This window comes from Pteropus medius, unplaced genomic scaffold, assembly GCF_902729225.1.
Source record: "Pteropus medius unplaced genomic scaffold, Ma_sr-lr_union100, whole genome shotgun sequence".
Taxonomy (NCBI): Eukaryota; Metazoa; Chordata; class Mammalia; order Chiroptera; family Pteropodidae; genus Pteropus; species Pteropus medius.
Window position 1 is genome coordinate 1,074,039 of NW_024353905.1, and position 24,239 is coordinate 1,098,277.

General features: G+C 33.3%; 1 protein-coding gene across 1 annotated transcript in view; it reads right to left on the reverse strand.

Moving 5' to 3' along the window:
* WNK3 (WNK lysine deficient protein kinase 3) overlaps positions 1 to 24,239 on the reverse strand; it is a 146,921-nt gene that overhangs the window by 91,370 nt on the left and 31,312 nt on the right. The window contains exons 3-7 of the mRNA XM_039851421.1: positions 8,283 to 8,455; positions 7,289 to 7,509; positions 6,418 to 6,575; positions 4,757 to 4,845; positions 1,512 to 1,731 (exon numbers count right to left, since the gene is read on the reverse strand). Of these exons, the coding sequence (XP_039707355.1) occupies positions 1,512 to 1,731; positions 4,757 to 4,845; positions 6,418 to 6,575; positions 7,289 to 7,509; positions 8,283 to 8,455 (861 nt within the window). The remainder of the gene's footprint in view (positions 1 to 1,511; positions 1,732 to 4,756; positions 4,846 to 6,417; positions 6,576 to 7,288; positions 7,510 to 8,282; positions 8,456 to 24,239) is intronic.

Consider the following 24,239-nt stretch of genomic DNA (forward strand, 5'->3'; position numbering starts at 1 on the left):
CAGAAAGAGAAAACAAAGAGGAAGAAATCATCAATAAAATATGTCAAAAAATCTCCTAGAAACTAAAGGGTATGAGTTAACAAAGTGGAAGGGTCCACTGAGTATCCAACACAGTAAGTGAAAATAGACCCAAATCAAGACATATCACTATGAAATTTTAGAATACTGATATTACAAACTTTCAGAGAAGAAAAAAATGGATCACGTGCAAAAGACAGAGAAAACAAAACAACTCTGCTCTTCTCTATATCTATACTGAAAGCTAGAAAAGCATGGAGCAATGACTCTAATTTTTTTAAACTGCCAAACTAAAATGGCTTAGTCAGCCAAATAATCAATTAAATGTGAAGACAGTATAAAGAGAGTTTCATATATGCAAGTCTCAAAGAATTTACCTCCCATGTACCCTTTCTTAGGAAGCTAGAAGAGGAAGTATGCCACTAAAACAAAAAGGTAAGCCAAAAAAGAGAAAGACATGAGATTTAGAAAACATGAAGTCCAATACAGGAGAGAGGCAGAGAAGTCTATGAAGACAGTAAAGGAAAATACCAGGATGATAGTTATGCACCAGATGTCCAATTCCAGATTAGAATGATGTGACTAGAAAGGCAGACATGTTAAAGGCTTTTATCTCCAAGATCCTTACTGTCATTGTCCCATCCTTCTTTTTAACCTGAGGACAGAATGCCCAAGTGAGCCTGCCTCAGAGTATCTGCAGTTAGTGACCAACCTTGACCATGTGCTGCAAAGCACCTGCACACCCTCCCTCCAAGCACTGCAGCAGCCTGGATTGAGTGTGAACATGCATTCCTCCCCAGAAGGGTTATCTGCTGTCATCTACTCTTGCGGGGGCTGAGGGCCATGGGGAGATTAGAAGTAGAGAAGTCAGAGGGGCCTACTCCCCGTCAAACCATTTTGTTATCAGACAACTCATTTCTGGTCCACACAACAGCCCCATCAGTGCCCTGACTGTGGTGAGCCCTGTGTTTATTTCCCTGGACTCATGCGTGACCTCACCCACTGACTTCCCCAGAAGCAGCTCTTGTAAACTTTTAGGGAAGCTGAAGCCAGACTGTGACTGAAAGACTGTTCCGATCATCTCCTGGGCATCTTCACCTAAGAGTAACTTCAAGTAACCAGCAGGGTGTGTACTTGCCACTCAGGTTTCCAAAACAAAACAATATATTACTTAGGCAAACTATAATGGAAAGTAAAGAAATGAGTAACACGAAAAGTCAGAATAGATATTGCCTATGGTAATAAGGGTGGAGAATACAACTTGGGAGAGGCACACAGGTGGCTTCTAAAGTACCAGTAGCATTCTATTTCTTAACAAAGCTATTTTATCAGTCTTTATACTATACATACAAATTTAATATGCTCTGCTGTAGAGACACCTCTCATGGTAAAGTATCGATTTAAATAAATAAAAGGAGAAAATGAGAAGAAAACAATGAGAAAGAGAATCAATACTATGAGGGGCAGGGGAAATAGCTATAGGATTCACTTACCATTTCATAAGCTACTTCTTCAGGTGTATCTGTTTCTAAATTAAAACTGAATTCAATAGCTTCATTGTCTTTGTGCTTGCCTTTCAATTTTTTAGGGTCTTCAACCCAGAGTCTTAATGCCAGGGATGAATTTGAGCAATCATCTTCTTCTGCTAACTCCACCCTCAGTCCTGTATCCTCAGCAAAAAATGCGTGGTTTAGTAGGTTCCTGATAGACAACCTAATAAACAAAATACATATCTTATTATCCATTCTTCCAGTCATAAGCAAGATAAAGGACCCCTAATTAGTAAAAATTATTGTACCAAAGTAACAATCTTATTTTAAATTTTCTATTAATTAAACCATTAATCTGCTTTGTCATAAAAACCACATCTTATATCCAACTTATTATTACCAAGTATGTAAAAAATATTCCAACAAACACGTGTTTGTAGTGACCTTAGTTAAAGACTATTACTAGTAACATCTTGATACTGAAGTTTAACATACCTAAAAGGTATGCCTAAAGAGAGTTGGAGAAGTATTGCAGTACATGTTTTGAGAATTGGGTAGTTTCCCTAAACCACTGGCTTAAGTTACTAAGACTCAAACAACAGATTCTTGGCAAAGGAAATGAAAAACTCTTCCAGATATATAAACTCTAAAGTAAATTAGAAATTCAAACTCTTTTACAAATGTTATAAACAGAACTTGGAGACTCCATTCACAATAATCTCATCGGTGGACTTCACTCTTTAGAGAATGCCATGGGTGAAGCTAATTTATAATTCAGTTCAGCAAAGTCCCATGGTTTTCTTAAAGTATTTATATCTAGTGTTTTAAGTTGAAATATACATACAATGGATACGAGACTAGCCTAATATGAGGGCTTAACTATTTCTGAAGAGAAAAAAGCATAGGGTTCAAAAGATCCTTTTACAAGTTGGGACAGTTAATTTCCCTTCCTTTGATAAACTTATAAAACAGATATATAATATCTAATCTATCTGTGTTACAGGCCAGGGAGAGCTAAAATTGATATATTCCATAATGTCTATGTAGAAAGCCCCTTCTGTGCTATTTAAAACAGATAAACCATATTGACAATATCGTATCCTGTAAGTTAAGGATTTTCAACCTTCTACATTTTTAGTGATCAAGAGACAAATACTTAACTAAGGCAGTGTTATAAAAAGAATAATCTTGCTCAGACTAATTAGTTTTAAGGTTAAGGTGAGATGTATTTAAGAAGGCACAACTACATTAAACCCTCTGCCTCTCAATGAAAATTTTGCCTAAGTATTTTACTAAGGAATAATTATAGCAATAGCAACAGAAGATACCATCATTAAATATTTATAATTGCAAAGTATTTTATATGCATTCACTATCTTTTTAATCATCAAAATAATACCTGTTTTGAGAAATAGTTAAGTACATGATCAAAATCACAATGGCTAAGTAAGTCTAGATTTGGATCTTAGTCTCACATTAAAGCCTGGGCTTCTTCCCATAAACTAATATGCCATGAATCTTTTTGAATATTCCAGTGTTTTTTGGTAATAAATCATAATTAAAATACTGTACAATCAACAATCAGAATCCAAACTAAAATGGCTGCTTCGAAATAGTATTTTTAGTCCTGCTTAACAAAAGCATGCCTAAACTGCAACTCAAAAACAACCAAAATAAACAACTCAATTTAATAAAGGGCAAAGAACTTGAATAGACATTTCTCCAAAGATATGAAAATGGACAATAAGCATAAGAAAATATACTCAACATCATTAGTCATTAGAGAAATGCAAATCAAAACTATAATGAGATACCACTTCATACTCATTAGGATGACTATTATCAAGAAAAAGAAAATAACAAGTGTTGGTGAGGACATTGAGAAATTGCAATATTCCTATAATACTGGAGGGAATGCAAAATGGTGCAGCCGCTGTGGAAAAAGTTTGATGGTTCTTCAAAAAATTAAACATATTATTACCATATGATTAAGTAATTCTACTCCTAGGTATATACCAAAAAGAATGGAAATCAGGGATTCAAGCAGATATTAGTAAACCCATGTTTATGCAGCATTATTCACAATAGACAAAAGGCAGAAATACATGCTACAACATGGATCAACCTTGAAAACACTATGCTAAGTGTTTAAGCCAGACACGAAAGGAGAAATATTGTATGATTCCACTTATATGAGTACATAGAATAAGCAAATTCATAGATACAGGGGGGTTGATGGAAAGAGGGAATGGGGAGTTATTATTTAATGGGTACAGAGTTTCTGTTTGGGATGATGAAAAAGTTCTATAAATAGATAGCGATGGTTCCACAACATGAATGTACTTAATGCCACTGAATTGCACACATAAAAATGACTAAAATGGTAAATCTTATATTATAAATATTTTACCATAATTAAAACAAATATATACTTAGATATACCTAGATATCTATTGGCAGAAACACTAAGAATGTTCTGTAATAAAGCTACAATTAAACAGGCTTTCCCTTAGTGGCTTCATGTATTATCAGATATGCAACACAAAACTTAGAAAATTAATAAAAATAGGAGATAGTAGAAATAATTTTCTATAAAGAACCTGTCACCTTTATTAATCAGAATTAATAAAGAGGTAAAAATCAAAAGACTAACCTTTCAATTTAAGTCAGCAACTGTCCAAAGCTCAAATGAAAGAGAAATATAAGCTAAAACTAAAGAGAGTTGTCCATAAAAAAAAAAACAACAGAGAAATTGTGATACAAATAAATTGAGAATACTATTCCCTGAACAAAAATAGCCCTATCAGCTTTAACATTATAATACAAGAACATATGGTCAAATAAGAAACATCTGGTGGGTTGATGGTTAAGTTTTTTTTAAACTATCATAAAAAAAACATTTAAGTACTTACCTGAAGGTGACACTACAGAAGCTCTCTACTATCAACTATTAGAAGCAAGTTAGCCTGGTGGGGAAGGGACCCCCTGACTGTTAAACTGATGCCTCAAGGTGATGAAAGCTTGTCACAATTCACATAAACACAACCTAAATGTTCAAGGAAACTTCGGCACATGATATCAAAGTCTAAAATGGCAAACAAGATGCACTGATATACTTCATTCTAGACAATATGGCTTCCACTCAAATGTCATACCAAGCATGATTCCAAAGGTCAGAAAATGACCTAGTGCAAGGTAAGAGAAAAATGTATCCATCTGTTATGTCATTTCACTACATTTGTACCCACCTTTCAGATTTGTTCTGACAAATACATCCTTCAATGATTTCTTTTACTTCAGGATCAGTGACTTTATTGAAACTGGCTGGTTTTATGCCCTGGGTGAAGAAAATTGGTTTCTAATCACGAATTACACAATTGAAAGCCCATTTATTAAAATAATGATTTTTACCACTGAACCATATTCATTTTAAATGAGATAAATATATACATACAGTATAAGTTTAACAACTTTTTTGACAAGGATTTTGTCATAGCTCTACAAATAAAAGTGATAAATTGTAAATAATCTAAATTGACAACAGAAGCAAATTACGTAAATTATGTAATATGTGTATGCTAATGTTATGTAGAAATTTAAAATGTTCTTAAATTAATAACATGTAGAGTTCTCATACTGCAACATTAAGAAAAAAGTAGGATCTAAAAATGTACAACAGTATATCCCAATTAGCAAAATATACAAAATATTTTTTGAAATCAGAAAAAAAATCAATGTTATTAAAAACTACTTTTGTCAAATATACGGTAGCTGAAGGAAACTGGACTTTTGGATGGTAAACACACAATAGAATGTACAGATGTCAAATTATAATGTACACCTGAAAATTATATAATTGTATTAACCAATGTTACCCCAATAAACTTAATTAAAAAAAAAAAACTTTTGTAAATTCCTAAGGGCTTCTCTATCACAAACATTCCAAATCAATATTATTTCAAAGTCTTCTAGAATGGTTAGAAGCAATGAACAATCAAATTAATTTGTTGGAGAAACTAAGTCATGTGTCCTATAGAATGTCCACATTCTAGACAGTGGCCTTATTTCTTATTGTCTCCCTACACAAACCTCTGGAGTGAGACACACATTTGGAGTTAACTTGGGTTAATCACCTCTGATTCTCAGTCTCATCATTTGTACAAGGATAGTACCATCTTGTAGGGATATAAAGATGAAAGTAGGTGGCATACAGTATACATTTAAAAACTACCTATTAGCATTAGTTATCTGAAACACTCTAATAATCTTGAGCGGCCTACCTCGAGCCACTCAACTGAATATGAATGAAGTAGATCTCCTCTGAAGAGTCCTAACACTTTGCTTCTACCTCCCTTACATTCCTTACTATACCCCTATCCTTTTATTTTTATAGTTCTTCTGTGAACTTATATTATTGTCCTACTAAAACTGTAAGCTCTTAGTGGGGAGCAAACACTTATTCATTTTTGCATTTTTTGCAATTTATAATGCAAAAGATTTACTCATAGCAGGGATTCAAATACTATATCTGCTGAACTACATTTTGAATGCCCTTTCATAATCAGGATTTTAGTACTAAAAGAAATCTTCAAAACTAAAGTTAGTCAATCTTTATTATCCATCTTTGGAAAATAAGATCCATCTAATAAATATCTAAAAATTCCTTACAAACAAATGAATATAGAGGATATATCTATGTTTTCCCAAAGGTACTAATATAGAGCATTCTATATGACCCCAACAGAGTATAGGTATATAGCATAAATCTAAAGCTTGTTTCATTACAATTATGTTAAATTTAGCACTGTTATACAGAACTAAAAAAATTAGGTTTTACTAACTTGATTTTAATGAACTTCAACATGAAATATGGCAATTTGTGAAGTAAAAAGAATAAAGTTATACCTACACTAGTTACTTTACGGTATATTTGAGCTGCATTCTGGCACTCAGAATAAGGGTACTCCGAAGTAGCCATTTCCAGCATACACATTCCAAAAGCATAGACATCTACAGACTCATCATAGTGCTCTTCATACATCTCTGGGGCCATAAACTCAGGAGTCCCTACAAAATAACACCACGACCACATTTTTGTTAAAAAGAAAAATGTATCCACCAAGATCACTTTCCTTTTGCTATAAGGATTATCTGAGTTAATTTCTGCTCCCCAAAAGCAAATGTATAAATAAACAATTTGTTAAATACTTGCTCTATCTACATAAAGCACTTAAAGAATTTCCTTAACTTTCTGTACCAATAAAGTACAATCTGTAATAGTCAAGATTAGGTAATAATCACTAAAAGCTGTTTTTATTTCCAGCCTTTTTAGTTATTCAAAATTTATCTGAATTAAATTAGTAAATTCTCTTTCTTAAATACTCAGAACCTTTCAATAATCTTAAATATATCCCACAAAAGAAATATACTAGGATGTCTCTGAAATAAGTCAATATATAATAGATATTTCAAAGCAAATTCACATTCTTGGCCAGGGGTCACCAATTTTTCTGTAAAGGGCCAGATGGTAAATATTTCAGGCTTTGCAGTCTATATGGTCTCTCTTAAATCTACTCAAATCTGCCACTGTAGTACAAAAGCAGCCATAGACAATATATAAACAAGTAGGTATAGCTGTGTTCCAATAAAGCTTTATTTATAAAAATAGGCAACAGGGCCAAATTTGGCCCATGGGCTATAGTTTGCTGTTCCCTGTTCTAGACATATACTGTTAACAAATCTCTCTTTATCCAACCAAAAAAATATAAAATGTTAATCACCAATGACACTTTTAGCAAATGATGTGCGCATTAAAGTGGCTAGTCCTAGATCACCAATCTTCACAGATCCAGTGGGTCCCGTGATGAAAATATTATCACATTTCAGATCCCGGTGAATAATAGGAGGAGTCCTAGTATGCAAGAACTGCAACCCCTTTAAAATCTGCCTGCACCAGCTCCTTAAGACCTTTGGTTTCATGACTTTAAACCGTTTTAGGTACCTACACAAAGAAACAAAAGACCACATGTAAACAAACATACTTAGCTTATTGTATGAGCAGTAAATCATTTAAGCTAGCACATATTGCATATACTGTACTACAATTGCCATCACTGAGTTGTTTTTCTAGTGTCTGTTACAACAAGAAAAATTTAAATCTAAGGCCTCATTCTTAGAGAAGACATTCTACCAAGTTCAGCATTTTTAATTCAAAACAAAAATCACTCCAATCAGACTGGCCTTTTGTGGAATGGCAGCACAATTTTAAAAAGAAAGTCCTTCTTTACTTCCTAATAACTACTTAGAGTCACCCGAGGGTTTAACTATAAAAAAATTTAGTGCAAAAATACTAGGAAACAGAAAAAGTATACCCCATATTTCATAGTTATAAATAAATGATACCATATCAAATGAAAAACAATAGTCAGAAAAAAAACAATGGACTACAATTACATTATATTGCTCACTAGATATGTGAACCTGGCCACATACCCAACTTTTCAGTATCTTTTACAAAATGATAGTATATTATCCTATAATGATTTCTAATTCTAAAATTCTATGATATCCCACAAATACTAAGTTCTCTATATTGTATTTTCTAACAAATTTCATTAACATCCTAATTTTTTTTAACCTGCCCTGAAACATAGTCACTAGATTCAGAGGTCTACAAATTCTTTAATAAAGTAGTAGTATTTTACAAGCAAGTTTTATGACTCCTGAAAACTATTTCCAAATAAAACTACATAAGCACTATCAGGGTCAACTTACGTCTTTAAAGTTCCTGATGTCATAAGTTCAGTGACTAAAACAATACATTTCTTTCCTTTTAATATAGACTCCCAGGAATCATAAAATCGAACTATATTGGGATGTTGGAGACCCTTTAACATCTCTGCTTCTTCCTTGAACCTTTGCTGCTCAGCTTTGGTTAATTTTCGGTCCTGAAATGGAGGAACAAGTTCCAAATTAAGGTCTAAAAATTCTCATGCACACTTCTAATACTACTCAAATGAGTGCTTTAATTTACTGTATTTATTGATGTATTTATTTTTGCCTGTCAATTCTTTTCTCAGGACCTATATAATCACTGATATCCTTTGTTAGTTACTTTGCCTCCTCCCATACAGCAATACAGTAGTTGCTACATTTTATAACTATATTATAAACCCACCTACATAATAAATCAGTACCTTGAAAAACAATATCTTGGATGTTAACTAAACTTTTTGTGGTAATCATTTTGCAATATATACATATATCATTATGTTGTATACCTTAAACTTATACATTGTTATATGTCAATTATATCTCAATAAAATTTCCTTTGCTGGAAAAGAAAAACAATATCTCAAAATGAGAAAAAGTAATAATCAAAGCAAATAATAGGAAAGTTTCCCTAAGAAATCCACAATTTCCACATCTAAAGGGTCTATAATGTCAGGACAAGAATAATCAAATGTTAGACACCTAGACACTTATTCCAGTCAAATATATGAATTGCCAACAAATTTCCAGATAGAAATATAAGGTTACCAACCAATTAAAAACCTTCAAACAGTCTTTGGATGTCTAATCTGCTATATTAAATGCTAGAAGTCAAAAGAGCAATGTTTACAGAATTCTGAACCAAGATAAGCTATCAAGAAATTTATAATGGAAAAAGAAATACATTTCCATGAATACAAGGACACAGAAAGTACAGCACACCATAAACCCTTTCTGAAAATATTACTCAAAGAATTTCAATTAAAATGTGGCCAAATAAAGTTGCTAGAAAAGAAGGGTGTGGCATACAATGAATAGTAAGACATTTCCAATATTGCTTACTTGGCATTAAGCCTAAGTAATCACTGCATATGTGGTTGGTAAATTTGAATGAATTTTCTAAACAGTAATTAAAAGATATATAATGCAAAAAGAACAGTCTAGAATTGAAATTCCAGTTTACTTCACTAAAATGTAATGGATACGGAAGAATAAATTTTTTTTTCCTGCAAAGGAGAGCAAGAGAGAAGGGATTGACAATAAACAATTTTTTTATTTTGATACAAAAATAATCAAGTATTCAAGTTAAAACTTTAGGTATGATTTCCTTTTCAAGATGGTTGACAACATATTAATTTCCCTCCTTTCCTAAATCCTACCAAAATAACAAAAGAAATATGTAAAGCCACAGTAGTGATGGAAATATGAGAAGGGTTCAAACAAAAGATTTTTTAAACCTAAACAAAAGATTTCTTAAACCTAAAATATATATCTTGATAGAATATATATTCATGAAACTCAGAGTAAAAGAAATGGCACCTTGATAGAAGCAAAAAGCTTCTGTTAAAGAGTTTTTTGTTGTTGTTGTTGTTATTAAGACTTTACAATAACCCTTATAAAACAGTATACCAGAGCTTGGACAATTTCACTTTTGGTTACCTTTTTCACATTATTCCTTGATGTGTATAAGGAAATATGTAAAAGGATAACCAATGCAGCATGGTTTGTGATTGTGAAAAATTAGAAACAACCAAATGTCAATAATAAAGTTTATTATATACCAGGCACTGTTCTGAAATTTATATATATATACACATTTAGTCCCCATAACAACCCTTGACATAGGCATTACTACTGCCATAACCATTTTGCAAATAAAGAAATTGAAGTTAAGATGGTTAAGTAACCTTCCCAGGATCAAATGAGTCACAGTGTGCTAAACTTGGTTATAACCAAATAACAGCTAAAAGAATAAGATAGATCTATGTGTACTATTGTGGATGGATCTGTAAGACATACTATTGAGTGAAAAAAAATCTAGTATATATTTAAATGCATAAAAAAGGACTGGATAGATATACAAACAAATAACTGCAATTATATCTGTAAAATTAGGAAGACTGGCATGTTATAATCTTTTCTTTTGATGATAACAATTGGTATACCCCATAGTCACTGAGGAATATCTTTTGTTTTATCAAATATCTATTATTTGAATATCTATGTTTTAGTCTCTTAAGACTTTAATTTTTGTATTTAACTTTTTAATCCATCTGAAATTCATTCCTGTACATGCAGTATTTTCATCTAGGTGGTTATCAGTTAAACTATTCTTCTCTCTCTGACTTAAGGAACATGTTTGTTGTATATTAAGTTTCCATCTACACTGGGTTTTGTTTCCTTCCACCAATCTGCCTATTCCTATGGCAGTGGCTATCAGTATGTTTAATAACTGGTAAGGCAAGTCAGTTTCCTATTCTTCATTATTTTCTTGGCTATTCTCATCCATTTATATTCCCTACGAACATTAAGATCATTTTTCTGATTAAAATAAAAAAGAATCTCTGGAAATCTTAATTGGAATATATTAAATATATATTAATTTGGGGGAAAAAATGGCATCTCAAAACTGTCTAAGATCATGGTATATATATTTCCATTTGTCCAGAGTTTCAGTAAGATATTTTTTGTATGGGCAGGGGCAAGGAGAAAGAGGTGATACTCTCTCAACTTCTTTTTTCCTGAGCCATATATTTAATTTTAATTTATTTTAAAATTTTACTTTTTGTAGTACAGTTCCATGAGTTTCAACAAATGCATAAAGTCAAGTAACCACTACGACAATTAAAACACAGGACAGTTCCACCACTCCCCCCACCACAAATTCCCTTGCACTATCCCTTATAGTCAAACCCTTCCTCATCCTTAAACTCTGGAAAACACTGATCTACTTATATTTATTATTCCTATAATTTTGCCTTTTCTAGAAAGTCTTTCAAATAGGAAGAAAGCATACGCAGCCTTTTGAGTCTGGCATCTTTAACTCAGCATAATGGCTTCTATTTTATTTTATTATTAAATTTATTGGGAGTGATAATGGTTAATAAAAATATATAAGTTTAAGTGTAGAGGTCAATGATACATCATATGTATATTGCATTGTGTGTTTACAAATCTCCTTCAGTCACCACATATTTGACCCCCCTTCACCCTAATTTACTTTCCCCCCTTCCCTCTGGGAACCACTTAACTATGGTCCGTGTCCATGAGTCTGTTTGTTTGTCTTATTCATTTGTTGCTTTCAGTTTTATACCCCATATGTAAATGAAATCATATGGTTCTCAACTTTTTCTATTTCACCTAGTGCGATAAATCGAAATCCATCCATGCATAATACCTTTTAAATTGATCCACATTGTTGCTAGTATCAATAGTTCGTTGCTTTTAATTGTTGAATAGTATTCCACCTATGGATGTACTACAGTCTGCTTATCCATTCCCCAGATGAAGGACATTCAGGTGGTTTCCAGTTCGGAGCAATTACAAATAAAGCTACTATAAACATTCGAGTACAGGTGTTTGTGTGAACATAGGTGTTTTTGGGTAAATATCTGAAGTGGATCACATGATGTTCAACTTTATAAGAAACCGATGAAATGTAAAAATAGTTCTACCACTTTGTATTCTCACCAAAAATATGTAAGAGTTTCTCCACATGCATCATTTCCACCAGCAGTCAGGGATTTTTGTTTGGTTGGTTTTTAGCTATGCTAATAGGTGGATTGGGGATATCAGATTATGGCATAAATTTCCATTTCCCTAACTATTAATTATATTGAGCATCTTTTCATATGCTTACTTGCCATATGTCTGTCTTCTTTGGTGAAATGTCTATTCAAATCTTTAGTCCATTTTTAAATGGGTTGTTTTATCTTATAGAGTTTTGGGAGTTCTTTATAGATTCTGGACACAAGTCTTTTGCCACATTTGAAAATAAGCTCTGCCAGTCTTCTTATGTATTGCCTTTTCATTCTCTTATCAGTGTCTTTCATAGAGCAAATATTTTAATTTTGATGAAGTCCAATTTATTGATTTCTTCTCTTATGGATCATGCTTTTGTTGTAATATCCAAGAATGCTTTGCCTAAGCACAACTCAGAGATTTTCTCATATGTTTTCTTCTAGAAGTTTTAGTTTTATGTTTTACTTTTTTGAGTTAAATTTTGTATAATGTGAGAGAGTTAGGTTGAGGTTCATTTTGTTGAATATGCATGTAAAATTGTTCCAGCACCTTTTGTTGAAAAGACCACCCCTAGCACCATTTTTCTTTTTTAAATTACTTGACCATATCTATTTGGATCTGTTTCTGAACTCTGTTCTGTTCCATTGATCTGTATGTCTATCTTTTTGCAAATGTCATACATGTTCTAATTACCTTTAGAGTAAGTATGGAAATCAGTTAACATGAATTCTTCAAACTTGTTCTTTATCAAAATTGTTTTAGCTATTCTAGTTCCGTGCTTTTCCATATTAATTTTAGAATCATCTAAAAAATTCCTGCTGGGAGTTTGATATAATTTTCTTGAACTTCTAGATTATTTGGAAAGAACTGACATCTTAACAATATTGAGTCTTCTAACCAATCAATCCATTTATTTAGGTCTTCTTTGATTTTTTATTAGTGTCTTTTTAGTTTTCAGCATATAGATTCTGTACATACTGTTATATTTATACTTAAGTATTTTGTGGGGTTTTTTTTGGTGCTGTTATAAATGGTACTTTTTAAAAATTGCAATTTCCAATTTTTCATTGCTATTGTATAGAGAAATACTTAGTTTTTGTTAACCTTGTATCCTATAACCTTGTTAAAAATCACTTACTAATTCCAGGAGTTTTTAAATTCCTTGGGATTTTCTTTGTACATAATCATGTCATCTATGAGTAAAGACATTTTTATTGCTTCCTTTCTAATCTGCATTCCTTTTCTTTTTCTTTTTCATGCCTTACTTCACTGGCTAAAGCTTCCATTACAATATTGAGAGTATCATATTGGAAGTAGTGAGAGCAGACATCCTTGCCTTGTTGAAGAAAAAGTATTCAGTCTTTCATTATTAAGTATGATGTCAGCTGTAGGTTTGTTGTTGTTGTTTTTTTTTTCTTCAATAGATGCTCTTTATCAGGTTAAGGAGGTACCCTTCTATTGCAAGTTTGCTGATTTTTTTTTATCATAAATGGATACTGAATTTCTTCAAATGCTTTTTCTGTATCTATTGAAATGATCATGTTTTTTCTTCCATAGTCTGTTAATGTCTAATTACATTGATTTTCAAATGTTGAATAATCCTTGCATTCCTGGAAAAACTACACACAGTCATCACATGTTATCCTTCTTATGTGTTGCTAAATTTGATGTGCTAATGTTATGTTGAACATTTTTTCATCTATCTATGTTCATGAGAGATACTGGTCTGTAGTTTTCTTATAATGTCTTTACCTGTTTTAGTATCAAGTGGATGGATTTTGGCTTGATTGCTGCTCTGCTGTCTTGAGGCAATCACTTCTCTAAAAAAGTTAATATACTAATGATGGCTTAGTCCTCCATTCTGTTATCCTATACCTTCTAACTTCTTCAGGGGTCTTCCAGAGAGCAGGTATTAGAAAATGAGATTTTCCAGGAATTACATTCTATCATCAGCAGGAAGATATAAAACTATCTCTTTCTCAATGTTTGTTTGTAGTATTAATTTTCTTATTTATTGATTTTGCTAAAACATCCAAAACTATATTGAAAAAAATTATAGTGATAACAGTCATCGCTGCCTTTCATTGTATTTTAATAAAAATAGCTTTATTATCTCATAGCTTAGAATATTCACTGAGTTTTGTTTGTATTTTCACAAATAGTTTAACATGTTGAAGTCATATTCTTTTATTCATACTTTTATTTTTAAATTAAGAGTGGTTGCTGAATTTTATCAAATGTTTTCTCGGCATCTATCGATATGATTTGTTGATAGATAACTGATACAGAACTTTTCCTAAAATCTTAAAGGCAACCTAGGTACAGAATGCTATTCTTTTGATCTAATGGTGAATTCTATTTGCTAATATTTTACTAAGGATTTCAACAGCTACATTTATATGTGACATTCTTTTCCTGAAATGATATAAGGATTTGATATTAAGATTTTAATGGCTTTGTGAAATTAACTAGGGTTAAGTAGTTTTAACATTGAAATCGCTTATCATTTAAAGGTTGCCTAGAAATCAAGTTCTGAATTCACTTGCTCTGGTGTGTTTTTTTTTCTTTTTAAATTATAAAAAAAACAATTCTGGCATAAAAAATAACATACTACCATTTTTTACTTCTTAATCCCTTCACCTTTTTCACTGAGCCCCTTAACCCCTCTCCTATCTTGCAACCATCAGTTTGTTCTCTGTATCTATGAGTCTGTTTCTGTTTGTTCATTGATTTTGTTCTTAAGATTCCATATATAAGTGAAATCATATAGTATTTGTCTTTGTCAGACTTATTTCACTTAGCATAATACCCTCTAGGTCCATCCATGTTGTCACAAATGGTTAAGCTTTCGTTCTTTTTTATGACCTAGTAATATTCCATTGTATATATGTACCACTTCTTCTTTATCTGATTGTCTATTGATGGGAACTTAAGTTGCTTCTGTATCTTAGCTATTGTAAATAGCATTGCAGTAAATATAGAGGTGCATATATCTTTTTGAATTAGTGTTTTGGATTTCTTTGGATAAATACCCAGGAGTGCAACTGATGAGTCATAAGGTAGTTCTATTTTTAATTTTTTGAGTCATGGTAACATTAAGTACAGCATAGAGAACATAATCAATAGTACTGTAATAACTATGTATGCGGTCAGATAGGTACTAGACTAATTGATTGGATCACTTCATAAATTATATAAATGTCTAACCACTATGTTGTATACCTTAAACTAATATAAAATAATACTGAATATCAAATCTAATTGTAAAATATTTTTAAAGTAATAAAGAAAAATTTTTTTAAATAAGGTACTAATAACTAGCTTTGTTGAATTTTAACATTTGCCAAATTTCTTCCATTTTAACAAGACATTAAATATATAGTTGAAGTCCCCTAGATACCCTTTCTTGATTTTATCTACTTCCTTCCTTTCCCATAAGTAACCACTATCTAAATTAGGTTTCCAATCCATTCAAGTTTATAAAAATATTTTTTAATTATATGCTTGCATTAATAAGTAATATAGTTTTACAAGTGTGAAGACTTCATAGAGGTGGTTATTATATGGTATGTGTTCTTTGGCAAGTTATTTTGCTCAACATTAAATTTTTACATTTATCTATTTTTATGTGTATAGTTCTAGGTTTTTTTAACTATTGTACAGTATTTCATTATGTAGTTCTACCACAATTTATTCCCTCATCTACCGATGAACATTTAGGCTGATCCATGTTCTATTATAAACGATGCTGCATTGCATATTCTTGGATGCCTCCTCATTCTGGTGTTATGAAAAAAGAGAATTTAGATCATCTAACTATGTCGTCTGTAATAAATAACCTATTCAACTTTTCCTTTGCTTGGGTATATTTTGGATTTATATTTTGTTTAGGAGTAATCTATTTTAAACTTAATGTTTAAAATGTGTTATCAATGTTAAAGGCAGAATCTAGATGGTGGGTATTATGGAAGTTCTCAACAAGTCTTTCAACTTGCTCTACATTTGAAATGTTTCATACTTAAAATACTGGAAAAAATTTGTTGTCAGAGTTGAAGATCATATTCTCTTATAATTCCTTTCCAGAGCATTTTTTTTTTTGCCCTCTTAATTTTCTTCATCAGGTTCATTAATCAATTTACAGAAAGCCAAAAAGAGTAGAATTTATTTATTCTGTTTAAAAGTTTTTTTAGTAATTTTGGTTATCTTTAATTTTCTCTTCATCTGCTTTCTTTTGTCATTATTTCCCTAATGTCATAAAATGAGTACTAAATTCTTTCTAGTTGTTATTAATAATGACGACATTTTAGGGGATAAATTTTCATCTGGGGATAGCTTTTACAATGACCCACAAGTTTTGTTGTAATATCTTCTTTCTCATTGCTTTCCAGGTAGTTTATAATTTCAGTTTTGATTTTTCTCTTTGATCCAAAATTTATTTATGAGTGTGATTTCTAATCTCTAAGTTGTTAAGAATCTTTTGAGTATTTGTTTCATTATTTATTTAAAATTTTATTGAGTAACGTAGAATATACAATCTCTTTTCTTTAACTTAACGTTTTCTTTGGGCCATATATTTAACCAACCTTTTTAGTGGCTTGTAGACTATAAAAATGTGTATTCTCTATTTGAAAGATATGAAATTCTATATATCCATCAAATTGAGTTTGTGGATTATATTATCGAATTCCTCTATATTTATTCACTTTTTATCTGCTAGATCTGTCCTATTCTGAAAGAAATATACCTGAAATTTCCTACTATACTATATATTAATCGATTTTCTTCAAACCTATTAGAGGTTCTGAGTTTAAATTATTAGCCAAAATATTTTTGGCGCTTACAGGTCTTTGATGTAACTTCTTAAATAAAATAAATAAATAAACAAATAAATAAACAAACAAACAAATAAATAACTATTGTACATCAAAAACAGTATTAAGAGAGTGAAAAGGCAATCCACAGAATGGGAGAAAATATTTGCAATTTGTATCTGATAAAGGATTAATATTTATAACATACAAAAAAATTCCTACAATTCAAAAGGAAAAAGACAAACAACCCAATTCAACAACTGGCAAAGGACTTGAGTAGGTATTTCTTCAGGGAAGAAATACAAATGGCAAATAAACACATGAAAAGAAGCTCAACATCAATAGTTATTAGGTAAATGCAAATCGAAACCAGAATGAGATACCACTTTACACCAATTAGGATGGCTATTAAAAAAACACAACAAGGGATGCTCAAAAATGGTGTAGATGATAAAGGCTTTGCTCATCTCCTTTTGCAACCAAATCAAAGTTGTGACGGAAACACGGACAAACAGCAAGCAGAGTTGCCTGGGGTCTAGATGAACAGAAGACCTACAACTAGGAAGAGAAATAAGAAATCATCCTGCAAGGGTAGGAGGTAGGAGGAGTCGAAGAGCGAGGCTGCCTGGACCCCAGTGACTGAGTGGAACAGAGGCTGTGGCAGCTGCAGCCAGTAGCTGCAAATGCGTCTTAAAGGGGCCGTGTCCATGAGCAGACTTTAGCAATGATGGACAAACTCGCTCTGAGCACCAGTGCTGAGTGGGCTTCTCAAGGGTCACCAAGGACGTATAGGGGGATACTGAGTATTTAGAGCAAGGGCTGGAGGGAAGACTATCTCCCAAGCAAAAATGCCGACGGTATCCACTGTTCCTCTGTTGAGCCCTCCCCACTCCCAGTGTGTGGATGCAGTGCCAGCATAGCTGAGAGGTCATCAAACTGGATAAGAGGTTGCTCAGCCCAGAGGATTCCCTGAAACTCCGCCTCCCCTAACTTGAGGCCCTATCCAAGCCACATCCAGTTGTGTCCACTATCAGTCCAGTGCTCTTTACGGAGCCAACTCCAAGACTCACACTGGTGGCAGTTGGCCTCAGTTTCTGGCGTGGCCTCTTGAAGCAACTATAAGCACGACATCTGTGGATTGCTTGCTGAATATTAACAGGTGGCCCTGGAGGACTACAGGCAGAGGCTAACCTTGACCTGCAGCTGAACCCCTCTCAGGACTGTGCCACAGAACAGACACTTACTTCACAATGCCACGCTAATAAGACCGGGAGACATAGGAGCTTTACTTAGTACATAGAAACAGACACAGAAAGGCAGCCAAGATGGGAAGACAAACAGAAACCATATGAGAGAACAGAACAGAGATCCAGGAATAATGGAGTCAAGCAATCAAACAGATGCAGCGTTCAAAACACTGGTTATAAAGATGCTCAATGAACTCAGGGGAACTCAGTGAGAACTTTAACAAAGATAAAAAACATATAAATGGAGATGGAAATTATAAAAGGGAACCAATCAGAAATGAAGAACACATTATCTGAGATGAAGATTATATTATAGGGAGTCAACAGAGTGGATGAAGAAGAGGATTGAAGCACCGATATAGAAGATGGGAAGGCCAAAGATATCCAATAAGAATGGCAAGAAAAAAGCCAAGACTATAATAATAATTTAAGGAGCCTATGGGATGAAATTAAATGTAAAAACATCCATGTCATAGGGTACCTGAAGAGGGAGAACAAGAAACTGAAGAGCTATTTGAAGAAATAATGATGGAAAACTTCCCTCACCTGGTGGAGGAAATAGACATACAACCCCAAGAAACTCAGAGAGTCCCAAAAAGCAGGAACCCAAAGAGGCCCACACCAAGACACATTATAATTAAAATGCCAAAGGTTAAATACAAAGAGAGAATCTTAAAAGCAGCAAGAGAAAAGTAGTGAGCTACCCACAAGGGAACACCCATAAGACTGGCAGCTGATTCCTCAAAAGAAACTATGCAGGACAGCAGGGTTTGGTACAAAATATTCGTTGTGATGAAAACCCATGATCTACAACCAGGAATACTTTATCCAGCAAAGAGATCGTTTCAAGTCAAAGGACAGATAAAGAGCTTCTCAGACAAAAATAAGCTAAAAGAATTTATCACCACCAAGCCAGTATTACAGGAAACATTGGAGGGACTTCTTTAAGAAGAAAAAACGTATCGAAAACAGGAATAAAGAATGGAAATAACTACATATCTCTCAACAAATATCTCAAATGGAAAAGAATTAAGTGCTCCAACCAAATGTTGTTCAGTAGCTGAATAGATAAGAAATCAAGACCCCTATATATGCTGCCTCCAAGACACTCAATTCAGATTAAAAAAAACACACACTAAAAAGACTAAAAGGAAGGGGATGGAAAAAGATATTGCCCTGATGGACCTAGAGGGTATTGCACTGAATGAAGTTAAGTCAGATAGAGAAAGACAAATATCACACAATTTCATGTACATGTAGAATCTAAAGAACAAAATAAACAACAACAGAAATAAAAATAAACTCATATCTAAAGAGAATATTTCGAAAGCTACTAGATGGGAGGGGGATTGGGGGAATGATAAAAAAGAGCAAAGGGATTAAGGGATTAAAAGGTACAAATCGATAATTATAAAATAGATATGGAGATATAAAGTGTAGCATAAAGAAAATAGTTAAAAATGCTGTAATGAATATGTAAGGAAGAAGAGGGTTACTAGATTTAGAGGGGTGATTGCTTTGTGAGTTATATAGAGCTCTAATCAGTATGCCGTACAACTGAAACTAATATATTTTTGTACACCAACTATAATTGAAAAAACTCATTGAATTGTACAATGTAAATATGAACAATTAATTGTCTATTATATTTCAATAAAGCCAGAAAAAAACACAATAAAAGAAAATGAAGAAGACACAAAGAAATGGAAAGATATTCCATGTTCTTGGATTTGAAGAATCAACATACCTAAAATGATCTTATTACCTAAAACATTATACAGATTTAATGCAATCTCCATCAAAATCCCATTGGAATTTTTTAAAGAAATAAAACAAAAAATCATCAGATTCGTATGGTAGCACAAAAGACCAAAAAATAGCCAAAGCAATCCTGAGAAAAAAGAACAAGGCCAGAGTTATCTCCGTGCCTAACTTAAAATTATACTACAAAGCGACAATAATCAAAATAGCATGGTACTGGCAAAAAATCAGTCATGCAGACCAGTGAAATAGAACTGAGAGTCCAGGAGTAAACTCCGTATATATGGGCAAATAATTTTCAAATAAGGAGCCAAAAACATACAATGGAAAAAGAAAAGCCTCTTCAATAAATGGTGCTGGGAAAACCAGAAAGCCACATGCAAAGGAATGAAACTAGACTCTGTCTATCGCCATACAGCAAAATTAACTCAAAATGGATCAAACGCCTGAATATAAGGCCTGAAACAATAAATTGCTCAGAAGAAATCATGGGTACTAAGCTCATGGATCTTGGACTTTGAGAGGATTTTACGAATTTGACCTCAAAAGCAAGGGGAGTAAAAGGTAAAATAAATGAATGGGACTACATCAAACTAAAAACCTTCTGCTCAGCAAAATAAATCATCAGTAAAGAAACAACCATCCAAATGGGAAAATATATTTGCAAGCAACACCTTCGATAAAGGCCTAATGTCCAAAATATACAAAGAATTCACAACTCAATAACATCAAAAAAACAAACAATCCAATCAAAAAACGGGCAGAGGACCTGAACAGACACATACCAATGGCCAACAAATACATGAAAAGATGCTCAACATCGCTAGCTATTCGGGAAATGCAAATCAAAACCACAATGAGATACCATCTCACACCTGACAGAATAGCTATAATCATAAGGACAAGTAAGGACACGGAGAAAAATGAATCCTCATACACTGATGGTAGGACTGCAAACTGGTACAGCCACTATGGAAAACAGTATGGAGGTTCCTCAAAAAACTAAGAATTGATCTACCACATGATCCAGCAATCTCTCTACTGGGTATTTAACAAAGATTTGAAAACCCAGATCTGAAAAGGTATTTGCGCACCGATGTTCAAAGCAGCATTATTCACAGTGGCCAGGACATGGAAGCAACCAAAATGTCCTATGATAGATGATTGGCTAAAGAAGCTGTGGTACATATATACAATGGACTATTACTCAGCCATAAGAAGAGATGAAATACTTCCATTTGCGACAACATGGATGGACCTCGAGATAATCATGCTAAGCAAAATAAGCCAAACAGAAAAAGTTGAAAATCACATGATATCACTTTTATGTGGGATATAAACCTAAAAGTAACAAATGGACAGGACAAACAAACAGAGACTCATGGATCATGGACTATAGACTAGTGTTTTCCAGAGGTAGGGGGGTGGGGGAGGAGGGGTAGGTGGACAGTTAAAGGGGGTCATATAGGGGGCTCGGGGGAGGGTGAAGTGGGTAAAGGGGATCAAATATATGGTAGCTGAAGGAAACTGGACTTTGGGTGGTAAACACACAATAGAATATACAGGTGTCAAATGATAATGTACACCTAAAAATTATATAATTGTACTAACTAATGTTACTCCAATAAAATTAATAAAAAAATAATAAAATAAAGTGTAATAAAACAAAAGGAAAAGAAAGGATGAAACACAAATGGCCAACAAGAGAGCAGTGACATAATGGAGTTGACATAGAAATTAGCCCAAAAAAATTATAGTCTACTAATATGATCCGTAAATTGTACTGTCTCTAGATAAGGTCACCAACCCAAAATAGCATCAGATATCAAGTTTTCAGTATTATAAATATTAATTTATAAGGCTGATAAATATAATAGAGGTCATATACAAATTTACAAAATAGATTTCAACTACTCCACACTACTTTAAAAATAAGTATTGTCCTTTTACGAATGATAACTAAACACTATTATAATATATGGCATGCCAAAAATGTACACAAAACCTTTCCAGAGACAAGGCACAATACCAACATGACTGACCTGCATATGTATTTATTTAAGATAAGAAGCATTTCATTTACAGAAAGTAAACTATGGCCTTATCAGCTATGTCTCTTAATGCAAACACCAACAATGAACTACAGAACCAGGTCAGAGGTTTTATGGATCTCTTTCTGCAAACATAAAAGATGGAAGAAATAATCAACAATGTTATAAAAGCTGTATTATTAAATAACTTGTTCAAATAAGGATGAACACTATGAAGGCTTCAAAATGGTGTTTAACTTACAAAGCAGTCTATCAATGACTGTTCTGGATAAATACGAGGTTGCTCGGTATTTTATCACTATCATTTAATGAACACTCAAACATGTACACTCAAACATATGCTTTATAAGCATTATCTCTAATCCTCAACATTTTATTTCTCAAGCTGACCAGTAGGTACACAAGTTCCATTCTGTTGTTCTTTATTTTCTATACATCAGAAATGTCTATTACATTTTTCTTTTTTAAACAAGTGAAAATCTGAGGCTTCAAAATGTCAAGCAGCTTAGTTTGCCCAAGGTGCCTAACTGGCAGAGGCAATAATGGAACCCAGATCTGACATATTCTGAAACGCAAGCACTTTCTAGTTCATCACTACCACTCAGAAACAATATTCACAAAACATGACTACAGATATCTCAACTCACAAGCCACTTTCCTTGGAGAGACAATGTACCACCCCAGAACTCCAGCTAAATAAAATAAACACACTAGGGCAATGACAATTTATAAATGGTACCATCAAAGAATTAATCAATAAATATAATAGTCATAGTCTAGCCGTATTAGCATGTTAAAACTTTTAGCAATAATATTCACACCTAAAGAAAAGTGCTCATCAGTGGTGATCAAGATAACATGGAAAGGGGAATGAAACACATACAGAACCAGGTTCACTTGTCTTCCAGTACTGTTGAACAAAGAGGGTGTCCTCATCCAGTCAGGACCTGAGCATCCAGTTCATTTGGTCTTAGCAGGAAGACACAGAGAAACATCTAGTTCCTTTGTTCTGACTGGTAATGGAACAACTGCTTGACTGAGAATCACTAGTCAGCGGATTGTTTTCATGACCTAAACGCACAAAAGTGGCTGACCCGAAACAACCATATTTTCCTCGGCCTCAAACGAACAAATTTGGTAGGGCCCAGCTTGGCTCAAGCCAATCACTTCAATATGGTCCTAACCACTTCTGGAAGATGACAGCTTAGCCAGATTCTTAAACCATGGCAACCCCTAAATCTACAAACTGACTAAAGCCAGGGAGTGTCCATGTAACACTGGTTAATTAGGTGTGCTCTCTGAGCTTAAAGAATTGTTAATAACTTTATTTTAAATTAAGACCCAGAAATAATTAACAAAATTGCCTGAAATTATAAAAGAAGATCTGCTCAACACTGGAAGAGGGTATAAAATTTGTAAATCTACTCATGCAAATGCTTTGGAGAGACATAATGAGAACACAACTGTGCTCAGCTCCTTTTGTCCCTATTTAATGTGTATTTTAAAACCCTAGTTCACCATCTGAAAAAACTAGAATTCCACCTCACCATGTGGGAACTATTGTGGTTTAAATATTCAAATGGTAAAATCGTGGTATAAGTGCTCAATTAATGTTAATTTTTCCTTCACTCCCCCTCCCACTTCCACCCCAGACCTACAGATGTTGTCATCTCCCCCCCTTTTTTTTAAGAACTGGATCTCTGAAGGTGGGGCGTCTCCTCCCATGAGCTGGCAGCTTGGCACCTCTGGGGCCTGGCACACCCAGGGTATGGTCTATGGCTCCACCTAAGGCATGGACCCAGGACCGTGTGCGTGTAAAGCAGACGTGCTAACCAGCTACACTATTGAGCCACCCCAATTAATGTTAATTTTGATAATGGAAAGTATATGATACCATTATTAATAACTTAAGATATACTAAAGTTCCCCAACCCTAAATTCCCCAATTTTGGGGTTTTCAGAAACTCAACAGTCATACTTACGAAGAGACCACATAAAACTAAGAGGTAATTCTAATCAATAAGTGCAGAGGCAAGATACACCAATGGATGCCAAAAATGGTGGAAAGTTTGAGGAGAAACAGATATTTCCATTGTCTCAAAGTATTTACTCTCAAGATATTTATTAACCTACAAGGGGAAAAATATTAATTTTATAATATAGAAAACCTATCAGGCACCACCCTAACCAAGTGATCAAGGTTATTAGCACCAGTAATCCACATCAACATCATGTACCCTCTGCTATGATGCACTGAGAAGGGTGTATCACTCCTGTGGAATTCTTGCCAAAATTCATAGCTTAAACCTAATCATGAGAAACCATAAGACGAACCCAAATTAAGGGATG